Here is a 12,403-nt window from a genome sequence, read left to right as displayed (position 1 = left end):
CGACATATACAAACATCTTAATTGGACGGCGAGCCCGCCCTCTGGCCACTAATTGGTCAATTTGGGGAAAATCACTTGGGTGACTGTTTCCCACACAGTGCAGGGTTGTGACCCCCATTTGACCCAATGTCAGGGTCCTGACCCAAAACCCAAAAGCCTGCCCATGCAGTTACATCGCTGATCAGCCATGATCTCATTGAATGGGGGAACAGGTTTGAGGGGCTAAATCGCTAATTCCTGTTCCAATATTTCTAAAACAGCTACAAAGAACATTCAACCTAATAGATAGTTATTGACTCATTCAGTTAGTTACGTGGGGGTCCAGTGCAATTGTGTGCCACGCAGCGCAATTAAATCACCAAAAAATATAACAGTGGTTTACTGATGCCTGCAGTATTGATGATATTGTGGCAGAATTGAGGTTTCCCTCATTTTGTCCCCAATGCAGCTTCAGAACATACATTGTTATTTATTAACTAAAGTATTGGGAATTAAAGCCAAAAACACGGCTAAATAAAGAATGAAAAAGCAGACAGAGAAGGGCTGGAATCACTTCATACAGCTTTGGTCTTCACTCTCTCTGTGGTTCCTTTTTATATAAAAACAGTTTGAATCTTAACCATTATGGCCATTTTCAAGAGTGCAATTATCCTGTTGGTTTTCTCTGGCTGCTGTTCAGCAAATAAGGGTAAGTTTTATAACTAACATTTTAACTGTTTGAGAGGGATTCTGAGGATAATGTTTCTGTATCAGTGCAATTCATTAAGAGTAACTACTATTTATTTTATAAGTCCGAATTCTAAGCAATTATCTTATTCGTAACTTAAATTCAGCACTAGAACAATGGTCGGAGCACAGGTATTGTGTTACTAACTAGGCAATAGGACTGGATCGAAAACCCCAAATTTCAGTGAAATTTAGTAGAGAGTGGCTCATTTAGGATTTTTTAAAAGCTTAATTGAAAGTCATAGAAAAAAAAAGTTATGTTCTTTGAGCACATGCGCAACACAGGAGTGCTCCTGGCTCATGTAATACCAAGGATTAAATTACCAATAGGAAACTGAGGGTGGTGGAATGGGACCAATGAATATTCAGGGCCAATTCAAAAATGTCTTCAAGACAAAACTTGCACTTACAATATCTTTCACTTCTTCAAGATGTCCCGAAGTGTTTCACTGCCATTGATATACTTTCAAACTTCAGTCACTCTTGTAATGTTGACAAATGAGGCAGCCAATTTGTGCACAGCAAAGTCCCACCTATAATATTAAGATAAATGACCAGGTTATCTGCTCTTTGTGGTGTTGCTTTGGCCAGTCATAGCCAGATCTGGTTGGAACACATCAAGTACTGTCAGGCCCTGCTGTCCGATGACCAAACTGCTCATTACTCCAGGATCATCCTGGAATTCAAAGATAACCCCTGGCTTCTTTTCTCCATTAGCAACCCGATACCCTTGCCCCCTCACCTAGCCTCCAATAACAAGTGCGAGTAGCTGAATGACTCCTTTGTCGGTGAGATTAGGCTGTCTCTGCCCCTTGCCCATCTAGCCCTAAGCTTGCATCCTTTTCCAGTTTCTCTTCTTTCTCTCCTCATGCTCTCTCCAAGTGCATCTTGTCCATGAGACCAACCCCCTGATCGCTTGACCCTATTCCCACTGAACTGCTGACCACCCATCTCCCCTTCCTGACCCCCATACAAGCTGCACAACCAAATTTTAAACAGTTTTAGCCGAGTTGCCATCTTCAAAATAGCTTCAGCCTGTGTACGCTGAGAAATTGGCCGACTGTCCCAGCCAAAGTTATGGCGGAAGATCAAGGGAATCATAGGGAAATTCTTACCACGTATTGACATGAGGAAAAACAATGACCCAAATGCGAGAAAGACCTTGCATGTCTCAGCTGGTAATGACTTAATGTCACAATCTGTTCAGGTCAATCGTAGCTTGAAGGCTCTTTTCTGTTCTCCCACCTAGCCTTCAACAGGCTTTTTGTACATCGTAAACAGCTGAAGACCATTATGAGGTCGGTGTTGGGACCCTTGCTACTTCTGATATATATTAATGACCTAGACCTTGGTGTTCACAGGGCACAATTTCAAATTTGCAGATGATACAAAACTTGGAAACATTGTGAACTATGAGGGAGATAGGGTAGAGTCATAGAGTTATACAGCACAGAAACAGGCCCTTTGGCCCATCGTGTCTGTGCCGGCCATCAAACACCTAACTATTCTAATCCTATTTTCCAGCACTTGACCAGTAGCCTTGTATGCTATGGCGTTTCAAGTGTTCATCTAAATACTTCTTAAATGTTGAGGATTCCTGCCTCTACCACCTCTTCAGGCAATATGTTCCAGATTCCAACCACCCTCTGACTAAAATTTTTTTCCCCTCATATCCCCTCTAAACCTCCTGCCCCTTAGCTTAAATCTATGCCCCCTGGTTATTGACCCCTCCGCTAAGGGAAAAAGTTTCTTCCTATCTAAATGCCCCTCATAATTTTAAATACCTCAATCAGGTCCCCCCTCAGCCTTCTCTGCTCTAAGGAAAACAACCCTCGCCTTTTCAGTCTCTCTTCAGAGCTGAAATGCTCCAGCCCAGGCAACATCCTGGTGAATCTCCTCTGCACCCTCTCCAGTGCAATCACATCCTTCCTGTAGTGTGGCGAGCAGAACTGTACACAGTACTCCAGCTGTGGCCTAACTAGCGTTTTATACAGCTCCATCATAACCTCCCTGCTCTTATATTCTATGCCTCGGCTAATAAAGGCATGTATCCCATATGTCTTCTTAACCAACTTATCGACTTGTGCTGCTGCCTTCAGTGATCTGTGGACAAGTACACCAAGGTCCCTCTGACCCTCTCTACTTCCTAGGGTCCTACCATCCATTGTATATTCCCGTGCCTTGTTAGTCCTCCCAAAATGCATCACCTCAGACTTCTCAGGATTAAATTCCATAAGCTACTGCTCTGCCCATCTTATCGGCCCATCTATATTGTCCTGTGAGCTAAGGCTTTCCTCCTCACTATTTAAGATGCCACCAATTTTGGTGTCATCTGCGAACTTACTGATCATACCTCCTATATTCACGTCTAAATCATTAATGTACACTGCAAACAGCAAGGGTCCCAGCACCGATCCCTGCGGTACACCACTGGTCACAGGCCTCCACTCGCAAAAACAACCCTCGACCATCACACTCTGCCTCCTGCCACTAAGCCAATTTTGGATCCAATTTGCCAAACTGCCCTGGATCCCATGGGCTCATACCTTCTTAACCAATCTCCCATGAGGGACCTTATGAAGTCCATGCAGACTACATCAACTGCTTTACCCTCATCTACACATCTAGTCACCTCCTCGAAAAATTCAATCAAGTTAATTAGACACGATCTCCCCCTGACAAAGCCATGCTGAGTATCCCTGATTAATCCCTGCCTCTCCAAGTGGAGATTAATCCTGTCCCTCAGAAATTTTTCCAGGAGTTTCCCAACCACTGATGTTAGACTCACCGGCCTGTAATTACCTGGTTTACCCTTGCTACCCTTCTTGAATAATGGTACCACATTCACTGAATGCTGAGGGGTAAAATTGTTTTTATGGTTCTTCTTTAGTCTTTTTACAGAAAGCGGCTGCTGATGGAGTCCTGGCCAAGTTTATTTCTTTTACCTCTGAGATTAGGGAAGGAAATCTGCAAAGGGAGTGTATTGAAGAAAGATGTAACTATGAGGAGGCGCGAGAGATTTTTGAAGATGGCAAGAAGACAGTAAGGACTGGGATTTAAAGTTTATTCTCATGTACTTTTTTCATATGAAATGTAATTTTATACAAGTCAAGGAGATACTATGTAAGATTTTTGGGATGTTCCCTGTAACAAAACCAAACTAAACCGGAGCTGATAGGATTAATTTCAAGTTGAACCTCCTGTGCCTTCCTTCCTGGTGAATTAGTTCATGATAGCGTATTGGATAGGCTAGTGATTTGTCTCGGCAGTACTGAGTCGAGACCTATACCTGACAGCGGGACACTGAAGCATCCCGACAAGAGAAAATTCTTTTGCCATTGATGTGCAAGAATATTATCTGTTTACTGTAGGTAGAAAAATTGGCATTTGTGGGAGGAGCAATCGGGTAAATTTTGCACTGGCAAATGCACACTGTTCATGTCATCGACATGGGTCACAGACCTCCTGGTAATGAGTGAGTCCTGCTAGTTTAAATATTATCCATGCATCCCTTGAGTGAACTGAGCAATGTGCAGGAAGCAGGGACTGGGATGTCACCAACGTGAGTAGGCACAGGGATGAGGCAGAGAACCAGGTTATTTTGTGCCCTGATTTTCGCTAGGCCTGAGCTGTCCAATGGAGCCAAGCTGGAAGTGGAGGAGCCTTCTGGTGTTTCAAAGTGCAGGCCTTATTGGTACATTCATTTGGGGACATGCTGGAGGTGTGTTTTCACCGACCTGGCATTCCATCTGTTACCCCTTTGGCAGGAGCCCCACACTGGGCATCACTAAGAGTTGCAGGAAATTGTTTTCGAACGGTCAAGGACTTGATGATATTAGTCCTTGTTTTGTTATTGCTGTTTTTAGTTTCTTGTTGTTGCACCATTTCTTCGGTTTGGATTTTTTACCTGTTTGATTGCACCTTTACTGCCGGAACCCCACTGTGGAAAACTTTTCACCTGATATAGGTTGTCCTCACTGCCTCTGGAATTAGCAGTGTCCTGTCTCACCTCAGCAAAATGCACAGCAGAAAATGGCCTGCTTTAAAGAGTTGCACTGGCACATTTTTGCTGCTACCCAAGAAATCCCAATCTCTGCATTTCCAGTCTGTGGCATGAAATGCCCTGGAAGTGCATGGCCCAGTTGCATTTAAATGAGGATTGCTGACCAATGTATAACTAACCTAGAATACCGTCATTTATAATATGATGCAGCTAAGTGCTAAGTTGCCACATTTGACAGAAGAGGGACATGGACTGAAGGTATGCAAGTGCCCAAGGCTGAAGGGGACCTGCAGGTGATGCTGTAGGAGATGCTTCAAAGGAGGGTTGTCACGTTTGAACAACAGGGCACCCTTTACAAAAGTGGGGCATGTGTGGGATGAGGTCACCTAGCAAATCAATGTGATGTCAGTGGGTGAGGAGGCCAGCCAATCAGCTGCTGAAGAAGTTTTCCACCCTTGGACGTTTTCAAAAATAATTGTATTCCGAATTTGGCTGCATCAAATGAAATGTTACGCCTTATTACTAACAGGCATTTTCACCTCCAGGAGCTGCACCGCGACTTTGTATGTATTATGGAATGCAGCCTTAATCACACTATCACAAGATACCCCATAGTCACGTATGGCATGCTTAACATCACTCAAAGAAACCTTGTGAAGTTGTAGCTCACCTATGAGAAAACATGGGGCTATTAATGTTTGCATTATGCATGCTACATACAGGGGTCACGAATATGTAGAAAAGCAGGATGGTGATATGCATTGCTACATCAGGGCTTTTAAACCTTGCAGCACTTTGTTTGTGATTGCAGGAATAAAAAGTCCATAAGAGATGCAAGTGTGCCACCACCTGTATACTCCAGTGTTGGGTCACTGGCAAGGGTGGCTGATGAGGGCTTCTGGTTCAGACCAATCTGTTGGGCATCCCCACTGTTGGTCTTTCTTCAAAAGACAATGACACAAGAGAATGTCCAATGGAAAATCCATTGTGGCATCATGAGAATGGATGTAAAGACAGCACCACCGAAATAGTTCCAACAGTTCTACACAACAACACAGTGGCAACAGAGGAAAAAGAAACAACAGAAAAGCTTTAGCAATGACCTGATAATGTTGCAATCTCACTGCTGGCCTCTTTAAACTAATTTCATTATGGGTGTCCACCTGGCAAAGCTGGAACATCCAGCTCACTTGAGCAGATAAATGGACAGAAATTATGGACATGCAAGAAATGTATCATGGTGCCTTCGTGTACACTTTCACAAACATCCACCTACAAATTACTGATGGTTTCCTACATTTAGTGTAACCCAAATTGAAGACACAAAGGACAGCGATCTAAACCCAGTCTTTCAATTCACAGAATCCAATTTACAACCAAAGAATAGGTGTTCCCAGTCACATAATCTATCCTTTTGAGTCTAATTTATTTTATATCAGGCTGGTAAACAGGATTTGGCAATAAAAGATTTCCCTGGTTTTAGGGGGTGATTTTGTAATCCGGTGCTCTGGAGTGGGGAACAATGTTCACAGTGAGTGTATCTCACTGTTCCACCAGCTTAATCTTAGAGGACAGAAAATCATGGGCTGTAACATCTGCCCAAGTACCGCTCCAACTTTTAGCAACAGATTGAAGAATCACTCCCTTTGGAATTTCCTCCCTAACCACTAGCATCTTTCCATCATCTTCTCCTTTTTAAGACCTCACTCCTTCTTAATATATTTCTCCTTCTTTGGCTTGGCATCCATTTTGCATTCATCTCTGTGAAATTCCTTGAGATGTTTTTCAACCTTAAAGAAGCTATATAAATGTAAATTGTTGATATCATGGTTGTTAACGTGTTTCCAGGTATGTTTTTATTTGTGATTTACATTTCCTAAAGCTCTGGAATTAAAAATCTATCTTTCCTTTGTAGGAAATCTTCTGGGAGAACTATATTCATGGAAGTATGTATGATTATTTTGGTTCACTAATTTAACATAACTGGGGAAAGATTGAATGTGGACACGCTAGAGAAATTGTGTGATTTCCCCCAAATGTTTTTAGTTTAGCAATGATTCCAGAATAATCTAGTTTTAAAAGTATGGACTAAATGAAACTTGCTTCTAAATAATACTTGAAGATGGAATAATGACAGAGACAGCAAAATCTTAGCAGCCAAGAAACTTCCAGTCACTGTGCTGTGTAAACATATTAACAAACAAGCTTAATAGCACAGCGAATTACAGGAAGGTGTCTTTAATTTAAGCAATGAAGTAATTGCTTGGTTTTGGGTTTCAAATATGATATCTGATCCAAAGGCTTGGATTTTAGCCTGAAGGTGAGTTCCACGCAGAAGGGGCTGCTGTTGTGAGGCCAAGAAACTGTGAACAATGGGTTTCTTGAATATTCTGTGGAATTTAACTGCTGGGTTCCTTTAGGTGGGGCTCCAGCCCACAGGCAGCCTGATTGACATGCTGAAGGCCTGTCTAGTGCCTGCTTCATGGAGAGTCAAAGCCTACAACACTGCATATAGGTGAGGGAGTGAGAGAGCGAGCACGGGGAGCAGTCCAGATCGTGGGAAGGGGAGGGGGAGGGTGAAGCAGACGTATTGTGGTGATGGGGGGAGGGAGGGAAGGATTTACTGGCCTAGAAGGCCACAAGCAGTGCTGTAAAGGCATGCCTCATGGATTCAGCCTCTTACGCCTCCTTTTAAGTTGCTGAGGAAATCTGGCTATCTGTGGTTTAAAAATAGAATGACTGTTAAATTGAAGGCGCACAGACACATTATAATATTTAAATGATCAATCCACTTCCCGCAAGCAGGTTGTTTGTCCACCCCTCGTCCTGCCTACGTTAAAACCGAAAGTGGGCAGGCTCGGTTCCTGTTCCTGTTCCAGATTATTTCCATTTTAATGTCTGACACAGACCCAACCAACCTGTTTTATGAGTTAAGATTCAACCCAAATAGTGACAAATTGTAAATACTCTTGTGCCAGATTTATGTCCCAGTTACAGAGTAGGAAGTGTTTACCTTCAACGATGATAATTCCTAATTAGAATACTTACTTCAAAGTTGAACATCTTTAGAGCCTTTCTATGAACTTAATGGGGAAAACAGAGCACTAAATCTTTATTCTCTGTGCTTCCAACTAATGGGAGTACCTCAATCAATCAGCAGTTACTTATTTTGTCCCAAATGATAAACTGGGTAAACACTGTTGTTATAGAGTCATAGTGCTGGATTTTTCCATTGGCGGACGGGACTTCGCCACCAATGTAAATGTCAGTGGCGAACCCATTTCTGCCTAGCTCAGGGATCCAACACGCATTTTACAGATCCCTGAACTTTAATTGTCCCGAGGTGGGATTTCCACCCGCTTGAGGGAGGAAGTCCCGCCTCAGAGCTGCGGGCCAGCAGCTCTTAGTTCCAGCAGCACCACCAGGAGCGGTGGCCAGTGCTAGGACTGCAGCCCAGCTGATGCCATGGAGCCAGGACCTCAGGTAAGTTGGGCTTGCCTCGTCGGGGGAAGGTGGTCAGTCATGGCGGTGAGGCAAGGATAGTCATTTGGGGGGAGTGGGGGGGGGGGGGCGTCTTGGGTCCCGGGGGTGGGTTGGGAGGCGGGGGCTCTCAATCGGGCACGCTGTGCCCGACTGCCATGGCACCCTCCCCGGCATGCGGAAAGGCCAGCAGCTATCACTGGGCCGTTTCCACCCTCCCGGCCCCCCGCTGACCGCCGTAAAGTTGACCGGAGGTGGGAGAGGGGCGGAAAGGCCTCTTGAAGCCTCCCGCTCAATTTTATGTCGCGCACCCCCCCCCCCCCCCACCATCTGCCCCCATGCAACCATCCGACCTGCTGGGGCGGCGTAAAATTCAGCCCATAGATTCATAGAGTTATACAGCACAGAAACAGGCCCTTCGGCCCACCATGTCCATGCCGGCCATCAAGCACCTATCTATTCTCATCCCATTTTCCAGCACTTGGCCCGTAGCCTTGTATGCTATGGCATTTCAAGTGTTCATCTAAATACTTCTTAAATGTTGTGAGGGTTCCTGCCTCTACCACCCCTTCAGGCAGTGTGTTCCAGATTCCAACCACCCTCTGGGTGAAAATTTTTTCCTCAAATCCCCTCTAAACCTCCTGTCCCTTACCTTAAATCTATGCCTCCTGGTTATTGACACTTCTGGTAAGGGAAAGAGTTTCTTGCTATCTATCCTATCTATGCCCCTCATAATTTTGTATATCTCAATCATGTCCCCCCTCAGCCTTCTCTGCTCTAAGGAAAACAACCCTAGCCTATTCAGTCTCTCTTCATAGCTGAAATGCTCCAGCCCAGGTAACATCCTGGTGAATCTCCTCTGCACCAGTTCTATTCCTGAACACCGCTGTAGCCTCTTTTTCAGATGGGCAGGAATGAAGTGCATCATCCACTCACAGTTCTGCTCTAACTGATATTTGTGCCCAATACATTTGTAGTGCAGCTCCTTGGAACAGCAGTCTTGAAGGTTGCTGGGACCTTTTTAATAAATTCATCATGGAATTAAACCATTATAAATCAATTCACTTTCCCTAGAGTTTATGGATGCAAGAACTGAAAATGGCTTCCATATACCAGAAATATTTTCGAGATATGCATGCGAGATGTATGCAATTATATAATCTACACACATGCTCAGACAGTGATGAGAACATAGTGCAATGGGTAGTAGAGGGGTATATGGCAGTTGGTATGGGGCAACTCATGTTGTCTGACCACTGCCAGTTTATACTGGTGTCTGAATCATCACCATCCGTAAGAAGCTTGAAAGATTTGAGTTTGAGCTTTCATGCTTTCAGCTTTGGGTAATATAGTTTATGAAGGTGGTCATTTGACTTAGATGGTCATCAAAGCATGTGAAATAGCACAAAACGTAGGTATAGCTTCTAATGCACTACCAGTGATGAGATGTAAGGCATAGCATACGTCCCTAGATTATAACAGTAGACATTTAGGTTTGGATTCCTGCAGTTTTACTTTCAGTATCTGCATATATTTCTTTATTTATACATATATTCATTTTACATCACAACTAGATCACTGTCATTATACAAAATTCAATTAAAACTTCACACCACTATTGTAAATTCATTCTATTGACAGTAACTGTGCCTTTGGTCTGACTAACAGTAATGTTCTGCTTCTATTTTCAGGGAATTCAGAGCTAGTTCCCCTTCTAAAAACTGCAAAGCAAATCCTTGAAGATCAAAGTAAAATTAATGAACTTAAAAAGAAGCTCACAGCAAAGAAACAGGAAATCAGTGCCTTGGAAGATAAATTATTAGCAAAGTTAAAAGATTGTATTGATGGTAAATAGAGGAAAGGCTTTTTATTTTCACTGTTGCAATTTGTTAAGGTTGAATGAAACTATTATGTTTATGTTGATTTTGTTCTGAAAAGTTTTATCGATCAATAAAATTTTGATTAACCCTGTTGGATGTGACAAGTGATATTCATGCCACACAAATGCCAGGCAAAGACCATCTCCAAAAAAAAGAGACTCTAACCATCTACCCTTGACATCAGAGGCTGGGAATTCTGCGGCAAGCCTGTACACCATCTACAAAGCACAAGTGTGATGGAATACTCTCCACTTGCCCGGATGAGTACAGCTCCAACAACACACAAGAAGCCCGACATCATCCAAGACAAAGCAGTCCACTTGATCTGCATCCCATCTACCCCCTTAAACAGTTACTCCCTCCACCACCTATGCACAGTGGCAGCAGTGTGTACCATATACAAGATACACTGCAGCAACTCACCACGCTTCCTTCATCAGCACCTTCCAAGCCCACGACCTCTACCCCCTAACAGGACAAGGGCAGCAGACACATGGGAACACTACCAACTACCAAATTCCCCTCCAAGTCACTCACTATTCTGACTTGGATCTATATCAGCATTCCTTCATTGTTTCTGAGTCAAAATCCTGAAATCCCTAACAGGCCTGTGGTTCTGGATAACATTGTTCTTCTAGATAATTGTATACACCATATGGGCTGAAGTGGTTCAAGAAGGTGGCTTGCCACCACCTTCTCAAGGGGAAATTAGGGATGGGCAATAAATGCTGGCCTTGCCAGGATGCTCACATCCCAAGTATGAATAAATAAATATTGGAGAAGGAATGTGTTTGGGCCTATTTCACTTGTGGCTTTGCAAGTGTAGCTTTAGGAATCGGTGCAGGCTGAAGCTAAGATTTCATTGATGGAATTTTCAAAGATTCTGTATTGATGGAATTGTAAAAAATATCAACCAGAATATTATTTTTTACTCATGCTTTTTCTTGAACATTCTAGTCTGAGTTCCCTATTTAACAGTTATATATGTGCTTTTTTATAACATGTATTACTGACCTCTACATGTGTTAAATTTCTGAATCAATTTGAGTAGAGATGCGATTTGTCCAAAGACTTCATTTATGAAGTGAATATGTAATATGTGAAAATACAATTATCCATCAGATCAATGCTAACCAGTGCAAATAAATTTAGAATACATTTATTCTAGTCAATTGCCTTACTTATTCCTACATTACAACAATCAGAGCACAAAGTAATTCATTGGTTGTAAAAGTAGTTGGGGACATCTTGAGGTTGTGAAAGGGATTATATAAATTCCAATCTTTCCTCCTTTCATTAATCTAAGTGGCATTCAAACACCATGCCTCCTGCTCTTTAATGTTGCTAAAGTTGACTTGTAAATAAGGTTGCGGCAGATCATATCAGTCTCCAAGCCTAATTCTGGAAGCTCCAGCACCTGAACTGCAGATCTGAAAATGAGCGTTATCTTAGTCTTCTGTAGTTAGGTTCCAAAGGGCAAGGATAAACAATGCTAGTGAGGAACATGTTTATAAAATGTCTAAAATCAGGGCAATACACTCTAAATGTACCTGCTGGTCTGTTAAAGTATCAGCAGATAATACTAGAGGCAACCAGATTATTAGATTATTTAAATGACAACTATTCTATTCTTGATTTTGAAAACTTTGGTAGCAGAACAATTCACAGTTGATACTAGGTTCATAGTCCTCATGGTTCAACACACTTTTACAGAGTTTAAAAAACGCTACATAAAACATAAGAAACTGTGAATGTGACGAGGTAAGGTCTGGGTCCAAGTAACCAAGTATAAACAACAAAAAACACATTTGCAAGTTTAAACAATATGAAAGACATGCAACCTATTTTTTTTAAAGAAAAAAATCTTCATTAACAGGTTAAAATTACAGCTTTAACAATTAATAATTTACAAAAGCATTGGGTTCTGGTAATAGCATTGAATGGCACAAAGCACAAATATTGATCAAGTAAATATTTATCAATAGGAGCAATTGACATTGACTCAATATGCTCAGATTGATCCTAATGCATTGCATAAAATATTACTTGCTCAAGGGCACAACACAATATCTAAGAGCCTAAAATGATAGGAAAAGTGAAAACAAGCCATCTGTCTAAGAAGGTAATTAATATAGATTACTTTCATCTCCTTTCTGTATCACTGCCATGTTTAGATCCTTCTACTCCTTGCATATCCAATTGGTCTCTGATAACTTAGCCAGTTGGATATGCATCCATGTATTGCCTATACTCTGGAAATAAAAACTGATGACACAAATGCTCATGTTTCTGTACCAACAGCCAAGTGAACCAT

General features: G+C 42.3%; 1 protein-coding gene across 1 annotated transcript; it reads left to right on the top strand.

Moving 5' to 3' along the window:
• Positions 1 to 513: 513 nt before the first annotated feature.
• LOC137384106 (coagulation factor X-like) lies at positions 514 to 10,180 on the top strand. Its single transcript, XM_068057713.1, has 4 exons — positions 514 to 688; positions 3,617 to 3,768; positions 6,645 to 6,675; positions 9,901 to 10,180. Exons 1-4 carry the CDS (start codon positions 625 to 627, stop codon positions 10,062 to 10,064), a joined length of 411 nt encoding a protein of 136 aa, XP_067913814.1. The 5' UTR covers positions 514 to 624; the 3' UTR covers positions 10,065 to 10,180.
• The last annotated feature ends 2,223 nt before the right edge of the window (positions 10,181 to 12,403 follow it).

Source organism: Heterodontus francisci, chromosome 25 (genome assembly GCF_036365525.1).
Source record: "Heterodontus francisci isolate sHetFra1 chromosome 25, sHetFra1.hap1, whole genome shotgun sequence".
Taxonomy (NCBI): Eukaryota; Metazoa; Chordata; class Chondrichthyes; order Heterodontiformes; family Heterodontidae; genus Heterodontus; species Heterodontus francisci.
Note: the sequence above shows the minus strand (reverse complement) of the source record. Positions and strands in the feature narration are given on the sequence as shown.

Coding starts and splice junctions, on each gene's coding strand:
- LOC137384106 (XM_068057713.1), top strand. CDS start 625: ATGGCCATTTTCAAGAGTGCAATTATCCTGTTGGTTTTCTCTGGCTGC. Junction 689..3,616: donor CTGCTGTTCAGCAAATAAGG/GTAAGTTTTATA, acceptor GTTCTTCTTTAG/TCTTTTTACAGAAAGCGGCT. Junction 6,676..9,900: donor GGAGAACTATATTCATGGAA/GTATGTATGATT, acceptor TTCTATTTTCAG/GGAATTCAGAGCTAGTTCCC.